Raw genomic sequence first — 23,390 nt, forward strand, 5'->3', positions numbered from 1 at the left:
CATTACAAGGTAAAAGCCCTTGGATCCATTCTTTCCTTTCTATAGGTATAGCTGTCACCTTGCTGATTTTCTAGACCCTAGTTTCTGTGTTTGGTCTTTACTCAACTGCTAGAATAATCCCCCTCAAACACCCTTCTTGTTAAATCGCTTCCCTGATCTAGACCCACAGTATTGAATCTGTATGACACAAGTTAGCATTTAATCTACCTGCTTTCCTTTCCTTGCCTCTTGTTGCTTCCCTAGAAGGACTTGGTAGTTGGCCTTGTTTATTCTGTCTTTCTTTGTTCTCACCCTTTTCTCATTGCACACATTCCTCTTCTCCTAGTGTGCTTTTGCTTCTCTTCTCTTCTGAACCTCATTCCCTCCAATGATTGATCCCATCTGACTCCTTTCCTTTTTTTGGCATTCTTTCAATACTTAGACATTTAGTTTGTCTGGTAATAAGATCCATGATACTCTGTTCATTTTTTGCTGTTTGTTTTGGGTATACTACTTTTTAAAAGCCTTGCTTCATGTGGGAACCATTGTTTCTGTTTCATTTATGTCTCTCCTCCTTTCCTACCTACAGTACAGAGTAATAATAGCTGTCCAGTACATCTTCTTGGTTGATGGAGCTATATAAGTTTTGGGGGGAGGGAAATGTGTGATGTTTTGCATCATCATCGTTTTTCAATTTTAGAAATGCAAAATAAAGCCTTTTGTGCCATTACTTGGTTTTAATTTTTTATATTTTGTTTTATGCCAAGTTTTGAAAATGGTGTTCTCAGTACAGTAAGATGGAACTCAACAACATATTACTACAGACAGTAAATCTACAGTAATCTCCAGATATATCAGATTCACTCAAGAAGATGGTTAGCTTTTTGGATGCTGGCTAAGTATTTGTTCTAAGTGCATGATAGCCTTAAAGCTAGTAGTCACCATTTAAACTATTAAGATCCTTGACAGTTTAATAGCAAAATAGTCACAAGCACCCAGAATAAACTTCCCAGGTGGCTCAGTGGTAAAGAATCTACCTGCCAATGCAGGAGACCTGGGTTCGGTTCCTGGGTTGGGAGGATCAACTGGAGGAGGAAATGGCAACCCACTCCAGGATTCTTGCCTGGAGAATCCCATGGAGAGGGGAGCCTGGCAGGCTGCAGTCCATAGGATCTCAAGAGTCGGACACGACTGAGTGACTGTGCACATGAGCACGGCACCCAGGATAAGGGGTAGTGACCTGCTGTCTTTCTTCTATTGTCTGAAGCTGTGGTTTTGTTGCTGACCTCCTCTTAAAAAGAAGCATTGCTTCTCATAATTTCCATGTCATCCAAAGTCATTAATAGGAGGGAAAAGAGGATCATTGGGGTGGAGCTTGTCCAAGAGAAGGTACAAAGCAGAGGGCAGCTCCTGGCCAGTGGCTAGCTGTCCACTCTGTGCCTGCCCACTCACTCTCTCTCACCTCAGGAGCAGCAGGTTGACTTAAAGATAGTCCTCAGTTCATCACATCTGATTAACATAGTCAGTGCAGGCTTGCTTTCTTCATTATTTTCTTTTTAATCCTTTACCTTCAGTCTACATGCCTGTTCCTTTCTCCTGTTCATATGCACCCACTCTAATGTGTCTGTTTTATGTTCTTATGCCTACATATTTGTTTGAAAGATAATGTAGTATAATTATGGTGTGTCTTTAGCTTACACATGGTATTTGCTTATTTATTGTTTAACTCAGTGCTGTGCTTTTAAAAATATGTTCATGCTTCTGTAGGTACATCTAAAGTGTGTTTTCTGAAAGCTACATGAAATTCCATGTTTGTATCTACTCCATTTTGATTTTACATTCTAACAGTTATGGAGATTAAAGTTCCTTCAGGCTCCCTACTACATCATCACAGGGAACATTCTCACACAAGTCTATAAAGCCTCTTGCTTGAATTCAGATATAGACAGCCTTATCTGAGAATTTCTCTGGAACTTATCCATCAGTGTGGGATCACTGGATCATAGGATATACCCTTAACATCACTAAGTACGGCCGTGTCACTAATAGAATGCCTGCATCCGTGTACACTCTTACCCATAGTGCACGAGCGTGCTTGCTTCCCACATCTTGCCAGTACCTGCTATTACCCACCATTCTGATTTTTGCCCTTCTGATAGGTATAGTGCTATCTCATTGTTTAAATTAGTATTTTTCTTGTTGGTTTTACTTTGATCATCTATTAATATACTTGTTAACCATTTGAGCTTCTCTTTCTGTGAGTTCCCTACTCATATCTTTTGGGCATTTTTCTATTGGGCTTCCTCTGATGTTCATATTAAATTGTAGGAATTCCTTGACTATTCCAGAGGTTTAATGCCTTGTCAAGTTTAGATACTGCAAAAGCTTTTCCTTCTGTGTCATCTGTCTTAACCCTGTTCATGGTATTCTTTATTAAACAGAAATCCACAGTTTTATTGAAGTCAAATCCACCAGTTTTTTTTTTTTACCATATAGTCTGTATTCTCAGAGCCTGAATCAGGAAGTCTTTCTGCTCCTTAGTCTTTTCTGTCAGTGGTTTATCCACAGAAGCCTGTTTACATGGCTTTTGAAGACATGACCTTCCTTTCTTTCTCACCTATGACTTGGAGGAGGCTTGACAGTTGGTGTTTATGTTTGGTTCCCCGATGGAGGAAAACTGTGAGAAAATTGATGTGCGCTCCTTTCTCTAAGCCCTGTTCTTCCACCCACAGAGATGAGCCCCTGTGACCCTGTTTGTACTACACGAATCCTGTCTGCTCAGCTGCCGCTGATTGGAAAGTGTCACATACCTACCCAAGCTAAGCCCTCACAATCTTCCTGCAGGGAATTTGGAGTTATGACCAATCTGCTGACCCCTTGAAGGACATGCAAATTGAAGGGTTTGGGGGTAAACATCTTCATGTTCAAGGAGAAGCTAGTATAAAGTAACAGAGAAAAAAACAAAGTAACAGGGAAAAAAAGCCTTCTGGCCCCATAGAGAGGGGGAATGATTGAGGTACAGTGTGAGAGGAGCTGTCTTGAATCCTGATGGCTTTCCTATTTCCAGTTGTATTCTCTTCTGAGACCAAAATTATATATATTGCATTTCCTTACATGTATTAGTTGGGGTGGCTAACTGCGCTAATAGATAGACTCTACAGTATATCATGGCCCTAACACAATAGAAGTTTATTTCTTACTCACATGAACAGGTCCAGATGGTGCTAAGTTGGTGGGATGGCGACAGTGGAAGGCTCTGTGCCACACAGTTATTCAGGAACTTGGGTTGATAGAGGCTCTGCCGTTTTCAACACTTGACTCCCAAATGCCTCCCTAGGTGTCAGCATCCAGCCTGAAGAAAGGAAATGAACACAGAATTCAATACATGAGAAGTTGTATAGCCCAGGCCTTGAACTGGCACCTGTCATTCACTTTGCTTTGACTGGGTCTCATTCACATGGCCATATTTAACTGTATGGGAAGCTGAAAAATGTCATCTACCTGTGGACCAAAAAAGGAAGAAAAAATGGGTTTAGTGAACAGCTAGAGATTGCCACATAGTGTTTATTACTCTAGTGATACCTGTAAATCCTTATAATCAAGTTCCAGTTTTTTCTTAAACTTGTTTGAGTTGGCTTCTATTATTTGTATCTCAGTATGTGACGTGTTTCAAAATAGCTGTATTTAAAATAGTAGAAGAAATAAAGACTGATTCATCTATTTTCTCAGGGAAGTTGGGTCGATTTCCACCTATGATGCATCAGCAGCAGGCACCCTCAGATGGCCAGACCCCTGGGGCTCGTTTCCAGAGGTCTCACCTCGCAGAAGCCTTTGCAAAGGCCAAGGGATCAGGTGGAGGCGCTGGAGCAGGAAGTGGTGGAAGAGGCCTGATGGGGCAAATTATTCCCATCTATGGTTTTGGAATTTTTTTATATATACTGTACATTCTGTTTAAGGTAAGTGGAATCATCCTGATTGTATTACATCAGTGAAAATCTATTATCATCATAATGAGAATCATTGTCAGCATTAAAACCCTTTGTATTTCAGAGCCCTTTTTCAAATCTACCGTCTCTTTAAATTTTGCCTCTTCTTTAGAAGATACTTAAGATAGCTGTTATCTCAGTTTCATAGATGAGAAAATCTTCACTCAGAACCCAAATAATTTGCCCCAGAATTCACAACTAAAAATGTAGAAGCAGGGCTTGAACCTGGATCCTTCTAATTCCTAATCCATTGAGCAATAAAGTTCAAAGCCTACCCTCTTGCTGCCCTACCTGGTTTTTTGACTGGGCATCTTTGCAAGCTGTAAAGGCATAAAGAAGTTCTAAGAAGAACTTTATCATTAGGGTTGGCATTGTGATTTCCAGGTAATCACTGAGGCCAAATAGTGACTGTGCCAACACCACTTTTTCCTCCTTTTACCAGGAGTGCTATTTTTAATGTCAGTTGGAGTAATTCGCTCAGTCGTGTCGACTCTATGACTCCATGGACTATAGTCTGCCAGGTTCCTCTGTCCATGGAATTCTCCAGGCCAGAATACTGAAATGGGTTGCCATTTCCTTCTCCAGGGGATCTTCCTGACCCAGGGATTGAACCCGGGTCTCCTGCATCGCAGGCGGGCCCTTTACCATCTGAGCCACCAGGGAAATCCTAATAGTAGTGGTTCTCCTGAAACAGAACTGCCACATCCTGAAACTAAGCCTGATATTTCCTAGTTCTGAGGAGACATGATTTGGGTCCTTTTGAAAGTAGGCTCCTAATTAAGTTCCATGTCTAGGCAGGCCACAGGCCTTAGCGCTGCAAGCAGAGGAAGCAGATTCTTTTTGACCTCCTAACTCGAGTACGAGGTCACTTTTCTCCTGCCTAGGAATTCTACTGGCAGCCTAGGTTGAGTCTTCAGTGAGCATGGGCAAAGCACATGACTTGTGAAGAGAGTGTTTTCTTGTGCCTCAATAATTTTTTACTTGGGAACCTTCTGTTGGCTTTTGTTTTTTGAGGTGTTTCTCTAACGTTGCTGCTTGATTTGATTTCTCCCAACCTTTTTGTTTTTTTTTAATTTAATATGAGGGGTTCCGTGACTTTGAGGTTCTGAGCTGCTGTTGATATGCTGTACCTCCTTCACTTCTCAGCTCTCAAGGGGGAAAAGTACTGCAGAGGATCGGAAGTGCTCTACTGCCACACCTGGAAACACCCACAGGAAAATTAGTGAGTGCCCTTTCAGTATTTCATAAGTTTCATTGAGTCAGACAGCTGTAAAGCAGCCAGAGTGACAGTCTGTGGATATGCCTTAAAAGCATTTCTCAAAAGTTGTCCCAGTTTAATCGGATGGTGTTTTTACCTTAACTGGCTTCCCTGGTGGCTCAGATGGTAAAGAATCTGCCTGCAATGGGGGAGACCTGGGTTCAATCCCTGGGTCAGGAAGATCCCCTAGAGGAGGAAATGGCAACCCACTCCAGTATTCTTGCCTGGAGAATTCCACAGATGGGCTGTAGTCCATGGGGTTGCAAAGAGTCGGACACGACTGAGCAACTAACAAACACACACTGGGAATTCTCAAAAGTTTCCATGTTGATATTGGGCTTTTAAGGGACAGACAGTTATGCAAAGTACAGAACTGTCAGTTCATTTTTTGTTAACATATATTACAAATTAATATTTTACACTTAGAATGGGTTTCTTCTCATTTCCAGACTTCAGAATATTGGCAGCAAATCTCTTTATTTCACATAGAGGAAAACTGAGGCAGTGAGATCAAGTCAGTTGCCAAAGTAAGTTATTAGATCTAGGGATAGAGTTTAATACTTCTGACTCTTGAAACATGATCATCAATTATTTATGGACCAACTAGCATATTCTATGCTCTCTGGAAAAATGAAATGTATATGGCATGACTCTTCACTCTGAGAATTTATAGTCTAGGATGAATGTTAGGAAGATACAACTGGTGAAAAGTTTATTGCCTAGAAAAAAGGGAGTTGGTGAAAGCCTTCTGGGAAATCGTGTCTAGCTGTGGAGGAGGCCTGATAGGGAACTTGAGTAAGACACAGCCTGAAACAGGGCAGCTGTGTGAAAGAAGGCATGAAGAGTAGGTCAGTTAAGCTGTATTGTTGAAGGCCTTGGAGGCCAAACTATCCTGTGGATACTGAAGCCTCATCAGAGGTTTTTTAAAAGAAAGACATCATCAAAATGAAGAAAGGCTGCGCTACTGAAGCATCTGCCCTCAGCCATAGTTGCTGTTTGTATTTACTCTAGAGTCACTATGAAAATAGGTATCCCAGTGGCTTCTGCATCCTGAAATCTTAAATATTCAGATTTAAGTGACTGTAATCCTTGCTGTATTCTTAATTGAGATAGTGTCTAACCAAAAGTGATGGTAAACACATCATAAAATTTTTGAAAAAGATTTGTGAGCTAAAGAGTAACAAATTCATAATGTCACATAATGCATTTAAAACAGAAAGAAGTAAATAAAATGAATTCCTAAGAGCAGCTGTCTTATGATGTAGTAGCAGTTGTATCAACTTTTTACTCTTTGATTTTGAATCATACACAAAATAAAAATAACCCAAGCATTTACATGGCACAGGTGTTAATTGGATGCAGAAAAATATGTTATAAAAGTACTAAAAAGCACTTGAAATGTTATATTTTATAGTGACCCTCTAAATATATCTGTGTGGGATGACACTCAGATATGAAACAGAATGTCTAGATTATCTACATAATGAACAACATTTTATTTTCCTGTTGCTTTAAAGTTTATTTCATGTACTGATTGAGTGATTTACTTTTTTGTTCTCCTTTTAGGACCTTAGCATTAGTTTCAGTAGATGTGCTCCTTTCTGACCTTTTTTGAGAAGAGGGCAAGGTTACACAGTTCAAGCACAGATGACTGAAGTGGAAAACCTGGGGCATGAATGTGTCAGACCTAGTTCAAGTCTTTTTCTTTTGAAGAATTAAACTGTTATCTTCCATATGTCTTCAGATCTTAGGTACAGATGAAACAGTGCTCATTTCAAGGCTTTAATACCTTTTCTGAAGACCTTTACCAGATTTGGTACTTCATCCTCAAGTATTATTTGAATTAGAAAGATGATGTTTACCTTCATTTCTTCTTGGCTGACTGTGTAGGGCTGTGTTTTTCACTTGTAGGTGTTTCTTTGGCTGGTCCTGCTGTATTTCTGTGTGTAAGAGCGGGTGATTTATTCATCAGTTTCTCAACGTGTATCCTTTATATCTTGGTACCTAGACCTCAGTACCCTTTGTGTCCTGATTGGATTAGGTGCACAGCCTGTCAGGCTCTTCTCTGAGTCTCAGGACCAGCCTGGATTATTGTAGAATGTCACAGCCAGCTGTGTTTCAGAAAAGAGCTTAAGGGGTTGTATATGATGGTTCTCAGATTGATGCTTATTTTTCAGCCAATTTTGAGCTTGTTCAACTGCAAGAAAAACTGAAGGAAACAGAGGAAGCCATGGAAAAATTAATCAACAGAGTGGGGCCTAATGGTGAGAGGTATGTTTTCACATAACAGGGATCAGACTGTTGCCCATTTAGAGAGTTAATTCAAAATTTTATTTTTCTTTGATTTCTGGCCCACTTGATTTCACTTTATATTATTGTTATTATTCATTTGCATATTATTTTTCATTTAACATTTCCATTTTCACACTTTCAAGTGTCATTTTCAAAAGTATATGTTCTCTGTTGTGCAACGTTACTGTGAGAGGGAGTAAATTTGTGAGTGGATGCCGCAAGGTAAAATGACTGGGTTTTAAGGAAGTCATTTCCTAGCTGTCTAAAAATGGCATTATCTTAAGTAAAACAAGAAAGCTATTAAATAGTGTGCTTTCTATTTGAGACAAAATGGAGGAGCCCAGGTATGCTCAGAGTAGGCATTTGCTTTTTGTTGACTGTGCCAGAACAGAACTGGGTGTGTGAAGTAGGTGTCAGGAGCCAAACTAGCCCTTTAGGATGCACCATGGCGCAGACACAGTCCTTTTGCTGCAAGGCTGGCTGAGGACCTGAAATGGTGGCTTTGGGGATTAGTGGAAGTTGGCATCAACTAAGAAAACGCGGGTGTAGGAACGCGAGAGAGGAGAAACCAGAATGTGAAATTGAGGACAGAGGGATTCGGTTCATGCTAGGCCTTCTGACAAGGCTGGGGTAGGAACTGGGGTGAATGGCATGCAGGAGGTCCCATGCAGGAGGATGTCTTGAGAGGTCCCTCCTGTAGACTCAGGGGCTCAGTGCAGAGTCTTGGCCTCAGAAAACGGCTCTACCTTGGCCCCTTCTGTTTGCCATCCATGGTGCTGTTAGTGCCCCGTACTCTTTTTCCCTGCTTTCTGGCTCCTGCCTTGCCCATCTTTGGCTGGATATGAAAAAAGTAAACATCCTCAAATTATAGTCCCTTGGTTTGGCTTTTCCCTGCAATGTCTACATTGCTGCTGAAGTGACCTTTTTAAGAGTGATCCCTGCCTAGCTGGGCCCAGCACCCTTGACCTTCTTTTGGCCCAGAAAGCACAGTGACCATCTGGCCTTCTCCAAAGCAGTTGAGGTAGGTGTACATATCTATACATGAGTATATCTGTGTGAGTGAGTAATACTATTTGGTATTATTAGCAGTTACTAATAACCAAGCTGTAAGCTAAATACGTACATTATCTGTTTCAATGTTTCGTATGAATGTGACTAAACTAGTTTGTGCAACTATGTGTTTCTGGCCTTTTCTGCTCTTCCCCTATACCACTCAGTCTGGGTGGGCAAGTACCAGACTTTTATAGACCCTTGTTCCTCAGAAAAGATCATACCCCGGCCTGGTCTGTTTGAAGCCCTGCTGCCGCTGCTGAGTCGCTTCAGTCGTGTCTGACTCTGCATGACCCCATAGACGGCAGCCCACCAGGCTCCCCCATCCCTGGGATTCTCCATGCAAGAACACTGGAGTGGGTTGCCATTTCCTTCTCCAGTGCATGAAAGTGAGAAGTGAAAGTGAAGTCACTCAGTAGTGTCCAACTCAGCGACCGACCCCATGAACTGCAGCCTACCAGGCTCCTCCATCCATGGGATTTTCCAGGCAAGAGTACTGGAGTGGGTCGCCATTGCCTTCTCCAGTTTGAAGCCCTAGGCAACACCTAAAGGTCAGAAAACTATCAGTGAGTATCTGTGGGCAGGGCCTCCTACCTGGGAGACCCAGTCACTTGGCCTTGGGATAAAAAACTACGTGAAGATATTTTCTCACTATTATTCACTGCTGTTCAGACTCCCTTATCTCAGATCAAATAATGCTACCATGCATCCCATCTGTCCCATTGTCCAGGCTAGGGGTGCAGTACTGTGACTCCTAACTACTGTCTGTCCTCCTTGTGCCAGCCAGCATTGCGTCTCCACATTTCATGTGCAAAAGCAGAGGAGTTGTGTGTCTCCTCCACCACCCTGCCATCACCATTGCATATGGAGTTGTGCCATGACCACTGTTTGTGGGGCAACAGGCCCTAGCTCAGAGTATTTACTCCTTGTCATATGCTGGAGTGGGGACTCTCTGAGGACACTTGGATTGCACTGCCTCATGTCAGCGGTTGTGTAAAATAAATATTTCCACAGTACCTATCAGGAACCAGGGATCAGCTCTCCTTTCACTCAAGAGAGCATAGCTTGTGTCTCCCTTTCCCAGATCTCATTTTCCAGTCCACAGGAGGTGACTTTCTCTCTGAAACGCCTTAATCTAAAACCCTTTATCCTTATGGGTAGGCCCTATGGGTCTTACATCTTCAAAATTGCAAGGGCTAGGTAGCCACATGTTTTATATTCTTGTCCTTTTTATATTTAAATCCTTTAACCTTAGTTTCTGTAGCATTTGTTCTTTTACAAGTCTGTGCTTCTAGGGTTATTAGAAGAGCCCAAAATAACCCAGTATTTTTTCTATCAGATCAAGATTTTGTCACATTGCCAGGCTTCTGGGGGTCAAGGAGAGGATTGAAGACAAAGAAGACATGTTCATTTGCAGCCTTCAAGTCCTTTTATATAATATCACTCCATAACTGTAAGATTTTACTTAAAATTCCCAATATATGCCACTTCTAATACTTTACTTAGTGCTTAGGAAAGAATCAAAATATGGGAAAACTTTTCAGACAGCTTTCCCCTGTGAGCAATATAAGTCTGCACACATTTTAAAATAATTAGGCCTCCTAGAAGGTTGGTATTGAGCCATGTTATGTCTGATATTAAGCAAACTCTCTAGTCCTGGGACACAAAGACTAAGGAAAGGATCTCGGAACCAGAACTGAGGTGTCCTTATTTCTGTCCTTGTGATCAGCAAAATTTCCTTCCTGGAGCAGCATATTCAGCTGTAATTATTTTCCTAGAAGCATGGAGTGCCCCGAGAGGAGACATGAGGGTGCAACCTCTGGCAGCAGACACCTTGCCAGGCATGTTGTATATGTGGGACTGCACGTTTCTGGCAGGCATCGTTGGGATATAAACTCTCCGAGGACAGGCTTAGTCTCTTGTCTGTTCACTGCGTTCACATAGTAGGTACTAAGTAAATACTTGCCATTGAAAGAGTATATAGTCACTTTTGAGGTGAGCATTTGTATTTATCATGGTAGAAGAGTAAATCCTACCCGTTCCCTGTTGACATCCTTCTCTTCCTTTCCTGATCTTTGTACTCAGAGTTCTGTAGGACATGTCACATAGATAGCTGCTCTTTTCCTCATCAGACAGTAAATGTCCTTTGAGTGAATGAACATCCAAAACAGAGCTCATCATCTGCCCACAGATGAGCCTATTCTACCTGTAATGTTCCCCGTCTCAGCAAACAGCTCCACCAGCTACTTAGTTGCCCCAAAGAGAAATTAAATGTCATCTTAGATTCATCTTTTCTTCACTTCTCATATCTCATTAATTACCTGTCCTGTCATTTCTTCCTGGTTAATAAGTGTCTCCTTGCAAAACATTCTAAACTCTGCCAGGGCAGGAATCCTTCTTATTCCTGGTGCCTAGCACAGGACAGCAGTAGGCTCTAGAAAAGTATTAGTTGAAATGGAAGAATGAGTGAGAGAATGGAGAATGCCTTAACTTTTTCCTTAAAGAAATTGGTGTCTTTTAATTTTTTTTTTTTTTTGGTCCATGTTGTGTGGTATTTAAGATCTTAGTTCCCTGACCAGGGATTGAACCTGGGTCCCCTGTATTGAGATTATGGAGTCTTTGGACTGTCAGGGAAGTCCTGAGAATGCCTTTACTTTTGACGTAGGTCAGAACTAACTCATGTGGTTTCTTTTCCTCTAATTTGCCTCCCTTCACTTTCTGCTTTCCAAACCAGTGGATTACATCTTTCAGCCTTTCATTAGGTCCCTGTTGCTTTTGATTAAGAGTAGAATGTTTTACATGACTTACATAGTCTGGGCTCTGCATACCTCAGTTGCTTTATCTTTCCCCATTACTCTTTCTCCATGTCTGTGATCCAGCCACACTGAGTACGTGGTTTTCCTCTGAAGTACCTGTGCATTTTTGCTTCTAGGACTTTGCATATACTTTTTTCCTTGGCTTGTGTGTTGCCCCAACCCCCTCCCCACAGACACTTATTTTATTTCTTAGTTGTCTTAGAGGTCTCAACTTAGTCATCATTTCCTCTGAGAGCTTTTCCCTGGACCCACAACTTGGTTAGGTGTTCCTCCTACATGCTCCCAGGCCACCTATGTTTACTGGATATTGTAAGCATCGTGTTACTTCCTAATCTTTTGTTAACTTTTCTGGCTTCCCTAATGCCTTATAACCTTCTTGAGAATAGGGAATTTTCATTATTCAGACTTGCATTCCTAATGCTGGCACATTTGACAGTGTCTGTACATGTTAAAAGAATGAATGAGGTGGATGTAAAGAAAGTACTTTAAAGCAGACATTTTCAGCAACAATTAGAATATTTTTGGTACCTATTTTGATTTGTACAACCCTCTATGGTTGTCAGTTGCAAGTATTATTTTCTCTGTAAGGCACTGCATCTTAGAGAGAAGAGGTGTGCTCTAGGAGTGTGTATTAGTTTTCTGTGGCTGCTGTAATGAATTATCCTGACCTTAATGCCTTAAAACAACACACATGGTTATCTTAGAGTTCTGTATGTTAGAAGTCTTGCATTGGGCTAAAATCAAGGTGTTAGCCAGACTTTTCCCTGCATTCTAGAGGTTCTGGGATACAATCTTTCCTCGCCTTTTCCAGATTTTAGAAGCTGCCCATATTCCTTGGCTCATGAACTCTTTACTTTTCACAGCCAGCAACAGTGAGTTGAGACTTTAGCTTCTTCTGCCTTCCCCTTCTACTTTTAAGGACCTTCATAAATGCATTGTGTCCTCCCAGATAATCCAGAATACAGCCCAGACTGGTAGGAATATTATAGCATCAACCAAAATAAAGCACAGAAGAATGAAGATAAGGCTTTGCAATATGAGTCATGAGTTCAGCTTTGAGTATGGTTGAAGAAACATCAGAGCATCCGTGTATTGTATATGGATGGCTGAGTCCCTTCACTGTCCACCTGAAACTATCACAACATTGTTAATCGGCTCTGCTGCTAAGTTGCTTCAGTCGTGTCTGACTCTGTGCGACCCCATAGACAGCAGCCCACCAGGCTCCCCCATCCCTGGGATTCTCCAGGCAAGAACACTGGAGTGGGTTGCCATTTCCTTCTTCAATGCAAGAAAGTTAAAAGTGAAAGTGAAGTCGCTCAGTCCTGTCTGACTTCGCGATCCCATGGACTGCAGCCTACCAGGCTCCTCCGTCCATGGGATTTTCCAGGCAAGAGTACTGGAGTGGGGTGCCATCGCCTTCTCTACCCCAATACAAAATGATATGTTTGAAAAGAAAAAAAAATAAACAGAACGTCCATGTATGATATATAGCAGCAATAGTAAATTGGGGTATTGTGGTCAGAACAAAGGACTCAAGTTCGGAAGTGTCCATTTGGCTGGGAGTATGAGGGGGAAAAGATGAGATTACCAAATCCTTAAAGCATGTTATGGCATGTGGCCATTGCCAGCAGTCTTCTGCTGGTCTGATTTCTTTTCTCATTTGAGTGATGTTGTAAGACACTGTTTCATTCTGTGTTTAACTCTTGGATTCAGAACTTGATGACTCCTCAGAGTTTTGAAGCATTCAAAAGTCTGAGTTGTCTCCCAACTTGACCTTTTATTTTTCTAACGTCTTGGAATCAGCCATACCCAGCCTCGCCTAGCTCACCTGTTCATGCAGTTGCTAATGATCCTGGGCCACTAGGACATGGTTTTGAAGGGTGAATTTAAGATTAGCTTTAGTATAGTGACAAGGCCTTCAAGTAGAAATGCCCAGGAGGTAACTGGAGTTATGAGACTGGCCTTTGTGTGAGAAGTCAAGATTAGAGGTAGAGTCTGAGCATCATGTATGTAGAGGTGATGGTTTAGTCTGTGAATTGGGTCTGCTTCCTGAGGACATGCCTATAGGAGTGGATAAACAGGAGCCCTAGGATTCAGCCTTCAGGAAAACCATGTTGTAGGAGGAGGACATTTCAAGGAGAAGATGGGCTGTAGTACAGAGAAGTCAAGAAGAATGAAATGTGATAAAAAGACTTTTGGACTTAAGAGTAAAGTGGTCGTTGGAGAATTCCTTAGTGGTTCAGGGGTTAGGACTCCATGCTTCCATTGCAATGAGTACAGGTTTGATCCCTGGTTGGGGAAATAAGGTCCTATCTGCTGTGTGACAAAAGGGACAAAAAATAAAGTGGTCATTGATTTTCACAAGGTTTGGTAAAATGATGGAGTGGCAGCCAGATTTCAGGGAGGTAAAAGAAAATGGATGGTGAGGAAGTGGGGACCAGTCAAGCGAACACATTTATTGAGCACTTAAAATGTTCATGGCAGTGTGCCTATACTGTAGTGAACTTATCTCTGACATCCAGGATTATCAAACCAAATTGAGACAATGAGGAATCCATGAAAGTGCTTATTGCAGTAAATTCAGAAGATGTAAAGTGGACCATGATTAATTGCCTAATGCATGATGCAGACACTGAGTACATTTGAGGACACTTTAGTTTGGAAATCTCTAAGCAAGCTTCTCTCTCCTGTTTCTGCTTTTCTTAGCCTACCCATATCCCTTTAAATTAAGGGCTCTGATTTTCCGTGAATTAGAAAACAAAGTCAAGATTGTTGTATTCAGTAAAAATCAGAATGTACTAAGTACAGTCCAGAGAAGTACATGTGCAATGTGTCGTGATAATCACGTAGGCTGTTTGAGCTAAGGGTGACCCAGCTGCCCCAGAAGCCTCCCACAAAATGAGTTGTCATAACAATAAGAGTTAGGGGTTATGGAACAGATGCGTAGTTAAGGTGATTCAGGTCTCCTCTGCTGATGGAAAGTATAAAGCAGCTGTTCACATCCATATAGAACAGACAGGCTGTCCTCAGTTCATGGCTTTGAGACCATTTATTGTAGAAAAAGTGGAGCTCCTGGGGTTTTTATTTTCCTCCCACTGAGATTTGTAAAAATGTTGCACCTGCATTTTCCTCAGTTAACATCTTAATGTTGACAGGACAAGCAGTTTTTTTCTTCTTCCCTGTTAGTCATTAAGGGTAACATAATGTAGGTTAAATGTAAAAAGAAACGTAGGCTCGGGACTGGGAAAGACTGATGACACCTCCATGAGGCTGGTACAGAATATATCATTTCTTTCCTCTTCATGGGTGTTATATTGACTTCGAGTGCTTTGGGGTTTTAAGAGGAGAATAAGTAGCCTCTGTTAAATCCTGCCAGTAGATAAAACTGGTCCCAAAGCAGACAATTCTCAGTCTTCTGAGTGGGGCCTTGCCTGCCTGTCGATACGACGCAGCGCTTCCCTCTCAAATAGTCACATGTTATCCTTGAGCCTCATCTTACTCATGCAGGCATTTCCCCAGAGCCAACACAGCTGAATGAGGGGGTCACATACAGGTTTTCTAAACTGTGGAACTTGAGCACTGTGCTTCAAGAATTGCACCGAATGTTATTACAACTTAGGAGACTAGTTTTAAGTAGAGTGCTAACATTAACTAACAGTGAATAAATATATAATTTCTTCTCCATGGGCCATTTCCCCAATTCCTTTGGTCTAGATGATTTTTCAGAATGATCCAACTCTCACATTTTAGGATATGTCTTTATTTCTGCACAAGTAGGTTCAGTCTGGCAATTCTAGGGTTGGTCTCAGATCAGATCAGATCAGTTGCTCAGTCGTGTCTGACTCTTTGCGACCCCATGAATTGCAGCACACCAGGCCTCCCTGTCCATCACCAACTCCTGGAGTTCACTCAGACTCACATCCATCGAGTCAGTGATGCCATCCAGCCATCTCATCCTCTGTCATCCCCTTCTCCTCCTGCCCCCAATCCCTCCCAGCATCAGAATCTTTTCCAATGAGTCAACTCTTCACATGAGGTGGCCAAAGTACTGGAGTTTCAGCTTTAGCATCATTCCTTCCAAAGAAATCCCAGAGCTGATCTCCTTCAGAATGGACTGGTTGCATCTCCTTGCAGTCCAAGGGACTCTCAAGAGTCTTCTCCAACACCACAGTTCAAAAGCATCAATTCATCGGCACTCAGCCTTCTTCACAGTCCAACTCTCACATCCATACATGACCACTGGAAAAACCATAGCCTTGACTAGACGAACCTTTGTTGGCAAAGTAATGTCTCTGCTTTTGAACATGCTATGTAGGTTGGTCATAACTTTCCTTCCAAGGAGTAAGCGTCTTTTAATTTCATGGCTGCAGTCACCATCTGCAGTGATTTTGGAGCCCAGAAAAATAAAGTCTGACATTGTACAGGAGACAGGGATCAAGACCATTCCCATAGAAAAGAAATGCAAAAAAGCAAAATGGCTGTCTGGGGAGGCCTACAAATAGCTGTGAAAAGAGAAGCGAAAAGCAAAGGAGAAAAGGAAAGATATAAACATCTGAATGCAGAGTTCCAAAGAATAGCAAGAAGAGATAAGAAAGCCTTCTTCAGCGATCAATGCAAAGAAATAGAGGAAAACAACAGAATGGGAAAGACTAGGGATCTCTTCAGGAAAATCAGAGATACCAAAGGAACATTGCATGCAAAGATGAGCTCGATAAAGGACAGAAATGGTATGGACCTAACAGAAGCAGAAGATATTAAGAAGAGATGGCAAGAATACACAGAAGAACTGTACAAAAAAGATCTTCATGACCCAGATAATCACGATGGTGTGATCACTGACCTAGAGCCAGACATCCTGGAATGTGAAGTCAAGTGGGCCTTAGAAAGCATCACTATGAGCAAAGCTAGTGGAGGTGATGGAATTCCAGTTGAGCTGTTCCAAATCCTGAAAGATGATGCTGTGAAAGTGCTGCACTCAATATGCCAGCAAATTTGGAAAACTCAGCAGTGGCCACAGGACTGTATAAGGTCAGTTTTCATTCCAATCCCAAAGAAAGGCAATGCCAAAGAATGCTCAAACTACCGCACAATTGCACTCATCTCACACGCTAGTAAAGTAATGCTCAAAATTCTCCAAGCCAGGCTTCAGCAATGTGTGAACCATGAACTTCCTGATGTTCAAGCTGGTTTTAGAAAAGGCAGAGGAACCAGAGATCAAATTGCCAACATCCGCTGGATCATGGAAAAAGCAAGAGAGTTCCAGAAAAACATCTATTTCTGCTTTATTGACTATGCCAAAGCCTTTGACTGTGTGGATCACAATAAACTGTGGAAAATTCTGAAAGAGATGGGAATACCAGACCACCTGATCTGCTTCTTGAGAAATTTGTATGCAGGTCAGGAAGCAACAGTTAGAACTGGACATGGAACCACAGACTGGTTCCAAATAGGAAAAGGAGTTCGTCAAGGCTGTACATTGTCACCCTGTTTATTTAACTTATATGCAGAGTACATCATGAGAAACACTAGACTGGAAGAAACACAAACTGGAATCAAGATTTCCAGGAGAAATATCAATAACCTCAGATATGCAGATGACACCACCCTTACGGCAGAAAGTGAAGAGGAACTCAAAAGCCTCTTGATGAAAGTGAAAGAGGAGAGTGGAAAAGTTGGCTTAAAGCTCAACATTCAGAAAACGAAGACCCTGGCATCCGGTCCCACCACTTCATGGGAAATAGATGGGGAAACAGTGGAAACAGTGTCAGACTTTATTTTTCTGGGCTCCAAAATCACTGCAGATGGTGACTGCAGCCATGAAATTAAAAGACGCTTACTCCTTGGAAGGAAAGTTATGACCAACCTACATAGCATGTTCAAAAGCAGAGACATTACTTTGCCAACAAAGGTTCGTCAAGTCAGCCTAGTAGCGTATTTTTCTCTCATTGAGGCAAGTGCTCTAGCACGTTTTCTTTTGATGACATTACTGCAGAGAAAAGTGGCTTGTAGTAATGGAGTAATGTAAGTAATGGTGAAACTGCTTGAGGATAGGGAATCGGGGCAGTGAGGTGTACTGTGAAAGAATCTGAAGGCGGAGACTTCTGGAGTCTTGTCCCAGAACTGACATTAAATCATTCTGGGACCTCGGACAATCACTTGCTCTGTTCTGGGCCCTAGTTTTCCCATTTATAAAATCAAAACATTGAACTAACATCTCTGGTTCCCATCTGTGCAGTTCCAGAATCAACTCCTAGAGTAATTATCTGTTGCTATTGAACTTCCTATTCTAGAGTCCAGACAGATCATAGTAATGTTTATGTTCATCGCCTAGGAGTATTTGCTACTAACTAGCTGGATTGTCTGCTGTTTCTAAGCAGAGCACAGACTGTGACTTCTGACCAAGAAAAACGATTGCTGCATCAGCTCCGAGAAATCACCAGGGTCATGAAAGAAGGAAAATTCATTGATAGATCCACTCCAGAGAAAGAAGCTGAGGAGGCCCCTTATATGGAAGACTGGGAAGGTAAACAGTGTTTTCTTATTTCTTTGTTAACCATCAGTCCAGAAAAGAGACCAACAGACTTTTTAAAATAAGCTTTATTACTGAGTTATAAGATATACACAGTTCATCAATTTTAAGTGTATGGTTGGATAAGTTTTGACAGATATATAGAGTTGTATAATCATATCACAGTCATGAAATAGTCATGATACTTCCATCGTCGCAGAAAGTTACCATTGCCTTTGCTGCTAATCCCCTTCTGCCCTGGCAACAGCTGAACTGCTTTCTGTCCCTCTAGCTTTACCTTTTCCGTATAAATGGGTCATCCTGCACATGTTCTTTTGTATTCTGGCTTCACTGATTTAGTGTAATGCTTCTGAGCTTCATGTGTTGAGTGTATTAGCAGTTCTTTCTTCTAATTGCAGAGTAGTGTTCTGTTGTCTGGGTAGAGTTTGTTTCTCCATTCACCAGTTTAGGAACTTTTGGGCTGCCAACTTTGAGCTATTATGAATCAAGCTGCTGTGAACTTTTGCATACACATTTTTATTGGAACATATATTTGTATTTATTTTGGTATATCTCTAAGAATGAAATTTTTGGGTTTTATATGTGTGTGTTCAACTTTGGAAAGTAGGTTGATTATTCTAAAATTGTTCTAAAATTTTGCTTTCCCATTTTGCAGTGTATGAGAATTGTAGTCACTCCACATCCCTGGTATCACTTGGCATCATCAGTCTTTTTAATTTTAGCTATTCTACTGAGTGTGTAGTGGTGTCTAGCTTGTGACTGTGGTATGGGTTTCCCTGGCAACTAGTGGTGGTGAACATCTTTCAGTACTTATTTGTCGTCTGTGTGTCTTTGGTGAAGTGTTCGTTCACACTGTGTGCCACTTTCTTGAGTTGGTCATATTTGTATTGAGTTGCAAGAGTTTCTTCTATATTCTGGATATAAGTTGTCAGTTATGAATTTTGCAAATATTTTCTCTTGATTTGTGATTTGCCTTTTAATTTCCTTAGTGGCATCTTTCAAAGACCAGAAGTTTTTTTTTTTTTTTTTTTTCATTTTGATGGAGTGCAGTTTATCATTTTCTCTTTTATGATTCACTTTATTTGTGACCTTTTAAGAAATCCTTGCCTTACTCAAAGTTACCTAAGTCTTCTGCCTTCTTCTAGAATTGTATGGTTTTAGCTCTTACATTTAGGCCTGTGATCTGTTTTTTAGTTTTTATATATGGTGTGCAGTATCAGGATGAGGTTAATATTTTTCCATATTGATATTCTATTGTTCCAGTTTATTTTGTTATATTTAATTATCTTGGTGTGTTGGTTGGAAATCAACCAACCCTTCCCTTTTGGAAAATGGAAAAATCATTTAACCACGTATAGGTGGGTGTATTCTGGATTTTCTGTTCTGTTTCATTGATCTTTGTGTGTATACTTATACTGATATCACAGTGTCTTTATATTGTCTTGAAATCTGGTAAGGCAAGTTCTTCAGCTGTTTTTTTCCAAAATCATTTTTGTAATTCTGGGCCCTTCACATTTTCATATAAATTTAAAATCAGTATGTTCAGTCGCTCAGTCATGTCCGATTCTTTGTGACCCCATGGGCTGCAGCACACCAGGCCTCCCTGTCCATCACCAACTCCTGGAGTTTACCCAAACTCATGTCCATCGAGTCAGTGATGCCATCCAGCCATCCTCTTCATCCCCTTCTCCTCCCGCTTTCAGTCTTTCCCAGTATCAGGGTCTTTTCCAATGAGTCACCTCTTCGCATCAGGTGGCCAAAGTATTGGAGTTTCAGCTTCAACATCAGTCCTTCCAATGAATATTCAGGACTGATTTCCTTTAAGATTGTCTGGTTGGATCTCCTTGCAATCCAAGGGACTCTCAAGAGTCTTCTCCAACACCACAGTTGAAAAGCATCAATTCTTCAGTGCTCAGCCTTCTTCACAGTCCAACTCTCACATCCATACATGACCACGGGAAAAAACCATAGCCTTGACTAGACGGACCTTTGTTGGCAAAGTAATGTCTCTGCTTTTGAACATGCTATGTAGGTTGGTCATAACTTTCCTTCCAAGGAGTAAGCGTCTTTTAATTTCATGGCTGCAGTCACCATCTGCAGTGATTTTGGAGCCCCCAAAAATAAAGTCAGCCACTGTTTCCACTGTTTCTCCATCTATTTGCCATGAAGTGATGGGACCAGATGCCATGATCTTTGTTTTCTCAATGTTGAGCTTTAAGCCAACTTTTTCACTCTCCTCTTTCACTTTCATCAAGGGGCTCTATGTTACTTTCTACAAAAAAAAAGCCTGATGGGATTTTGATTGGCATTGTATTGATTCTTTAGATCAGTTTGGAAAAGTTGACATTATAACGATAAATCCATTAACATTTTTATCTTTCCATTTTTAGATCTTGAGTTTCTCAGCAGTGTTTTATAGTTTTCAGTATTTAGGTCTTGTACATGTTTTGTAAATTTATCCTTAATGTTCATATTTTTGATATCATAAGTGATATTTAAAATTTTTTAAATTGCTTATTGCTATCTGCGTAGAAACACTATTTTTGTTTTCTGATCTTGTATCCTGTGACTTTCTTAAACACAAAGTAGCTTCCTTTTTTTTTCTTCAGATTTTTTAAGATTCAATTTCTTTAAACTTGCTATGTAGACAGTCTCAAATTATTTATATAAGACAGTTTTACTTCTTTTTGCTACATAGGTCTTTTCTTTTTCTTGGCTTACTGCACTGGCTAGAACCTCTTTGCACAATATTGAACAGAAGTGGCGAAAACAAACATCCTTGCTTTCCTGATATTAGGTAGAAAGTGCTCACACATTCTCCATTAATATGATGTGAGCTCTTGGTTTATCATGGATGTTCTTTTTCAGTTGAGGAAGCTTCCTTCTAGTTTTACTTTGCTGAGAGTTTTTCATAATGTATGGGTGTTAAGATTTTATGAATGCTTTTTGTTAATCATATGAACTGATCATATTATTTTTCTGTTTTGGTGACTTAAGTTAGTGAATTATGCTGATTTCTTTTGTAAAGAAGAGTTTGTGTAGGATTACTTGTTTGTTCCTTAAATGTCTGGCAGATTTCTCCAGTGATACCATCTGGGCCTGGAGTTTTCTTTGTGGCAAGACTTATATGACTGAATTTAATTTCTTAACATGAATTGCACTGTATCAGTTTATTTCTTCTTGAGTGAACTTTGATAGATTGTATCTTTCAATGAGTTTACATATTTTATTCTCATTATCAAATTTATTAGTATAAAATTATTTATAATATTCCCTTATTTATTTAACATGTGTAAGGTCTATAAGGATGTGTCCTATTCTTCTCCTGATATAGGTAATTGGGCCTTTGTGTAATTTTTTTTTCCTGATTAGACTCATTAGAGGTTTATCAACACTGTTGATCTTTTTAAGAACTATACTGTGGTTTGGGTTTTTTATTTCCTATTTCATTGATTTCTATGGCTCACTTAGGGTTTGACATTCTTTTTCTAGTTTCTCAAGGTGGAAGCTTAGATCCTTGATCTATTTTTGGCCATTGTTTCATTAATGAGATAGTTCTCTTGAGCTTCTGTGCTCTCTTGATTCTCTGGTTGCATGTTTGTTAGATTTTTTTATATTGTTGCACAGATCACATATGGCCTCTTTTTTTTTTTTTTCTCTTCAGTCTTTTGTTTCCACCATGCTTGATTTTGGATCGTTTTCCTATGTCTTCAGCTTTATTAATCTTTTTTCCCAGTATATAATCTGCTCTTAGTCTCATTCAGTGTGTTTTTAATCTCAGATATTGTATTTTCATCTCTAGAAGTTCTGTTTGGGTTTTTTTATGTCTTTCATCTCTCTCATATATTCATATTTTCTTCCACCTTCTTGAACATATGAGACATATTTATAACAGCTTTCTTAACAGACTTGACTGCTGATCTTATTTTCTGTGTCATTTCTAGCTCTCTTTCTAGTTATTGATATTTTCTCCTTGTTATGGGTCCTCATTTCCTGCCCTTTATGCATGCCTGGTAAATTTTGATTGGATGATGGGTACTGTGAGTTTTACATTGTGGAATGCTAGATTTTGTCTTGGTACTTTAGTGTTGGACTTCTTTCTAATACACAGTTAAGTTACCAGAAATCAGTTGGATCCTTCAGTGCTTGTTTTTAAGGTTGCACCCCACTCCAGTACTCTTGCCTGGAAAATCCCATGGACGGAGGAGCCTGGTAGGCTGCAGTCCATGGAGTTGCTAACAGTTGGACACGACTGAGCGACTTCACTTTCACTTTTCACCTTCATGCATTGGAGGAGGAAATGGCAACCCACTCCAGTGTTCTTGCCTGGAGAATCCCAGGGACAGCGGGGCCTGGTGGGCTGCTGTCTATGGGGTTGCACAGAGTTGGACACGACTGAAGCGACTTACCAGCAGTAGCAAAGTGGGTCCAAAGCAACCTTTATTCTGTGGCTAATTTAGCCCTGTTAGTAAAGTAGCATCTTTCACTGGTCTCTGCGTGATGCTTCACAAGGTCTTTCCACTTTGGCTAGTAAGGACATGAACTGTTCCCAGCTGTGTGTGAGCTCCAGGAATTTATAGGCCTAATGCTTTTAGCATTTCTTTTCCTGGCCCTGGTTGGTTTTATCCCATATATGCACAGATCCGAACACAGTTAAAAACATTAGGAGTTCCCTCTATAGATCTCTGGAGCTCTCTTTGCGAAACTCCTTTCCTTCCAGTATTTTTCCCTATATATTCTCACTGCTCCGGTCTCCCTGACTTTGCGTTCCAAGCTCAGTGAGACCACTGGGCCCTGCTTCCCTTTTCTCAGGATCCATGACTACTTTTGTTATTAATGTTTGAAAATTGGCTCTTCATAGATTTCATTTGATTTTCTAGTTGTTTAACGGGGGAATCCTCATGCCTTCATTATTGCCAGAGCAGAAGTAAGAGCGTACATATTAACATCAGAATAACCCTAGGTATATTAAATAGTAAAGGATGGAGGGGAGGAACCTTAAAAACTAGAAAAAAATAGTTGTGAATAGGTATTTGCTCTTAGCAGGAAAAAATTTCTTGAGCATAAAAGCAGTGCAAGATCTGTTCATCATAAAAACAGAAGTTAGGACTAGAGGGGAATTTCTTCAGCTTGATAAAGAGAATCTATGAAACCTACAGTTAATGTTACATTTAATGGTGAACAGTGAGTGCTTTCTCCCAAAGACTGGGAACAGGCAAGGATGACTACTTTTATTCAGCATGGTGCTGAAAGTTCTAGGTAGTACAGGAAGGAAAGGAAAGGAAATAAAAGGCCTGCTTGCAGGTCACATGATGGTCTGACAGAAAACCCTGAGGAATCTATTTTAAAAGCTAAAACTGATAAATGAGTTCAGCAAGGTAGATAAACATACAGAAATCAGTTGTATTTCTGTACACTAGAATGAATGTGCTGGCATCAAAATGAAAACTTTGTAATCATTCGAAAAAATGAATGACTTA

The 23,390-nt window shown here is 40.6% G+C and overlaps 1 protein-coding gene across 6 annotated transcripts in view; it reads left to right on the plus strand.

The window, feature by feature from the left end:
- Positions 1 to 23,390, plus strand: part of RIC3 (RIC3 acetylcholine receptor chaperone) — a 61,810-nt gene that overhangs the window by 30,482 nt on the left and 7,938 nt on the right. For 2 of the 6 annotated variants that reach the window (XM_061380499.1, XM_061380497.1), the window contains exons 2-5: positions 3,709 to 3,935; positions 5,112 to 5,187; positions 7,401 to 7,494; positions 17,756 to 17,904. In XM_061380499.1, the coding sequence (XP_061236483.1) occupies positions 3,709 to 3,935; positions 5,112 to 5,187; positions 7,401 to 7,494; positions 17,756 to 17,904 (546 nt within the window). Of the gene's footprint in view, positions 1 to 3,708; positions 3,936 to 5,049; positions 5,188 to 5,672; positions 5,751 to 7,400; positions 7,495 to 17,755; positions 17,905 to 23,390 lie in introns of those variants that run through there. The other 4 variants (XM_061380500.1, XM_061380498.1, XM_061380501.1 and 1 more) reach the window with 3 other exon arrangements.

This window comes from Bos javanicus, chromosome 15 (genome assembly GCF_032452875.1).
Source record: "Bos javanicus breed banteng chromosome 15, ARS-OSU_banteng_1.0, whole genome shotgun sequence".
NCBI classification, from domain to species: Eukaryota; Metazoa; Chordata; class Mammalia; order Artiodactyla; family Bovidae; genus Bos; species Bos javanicus.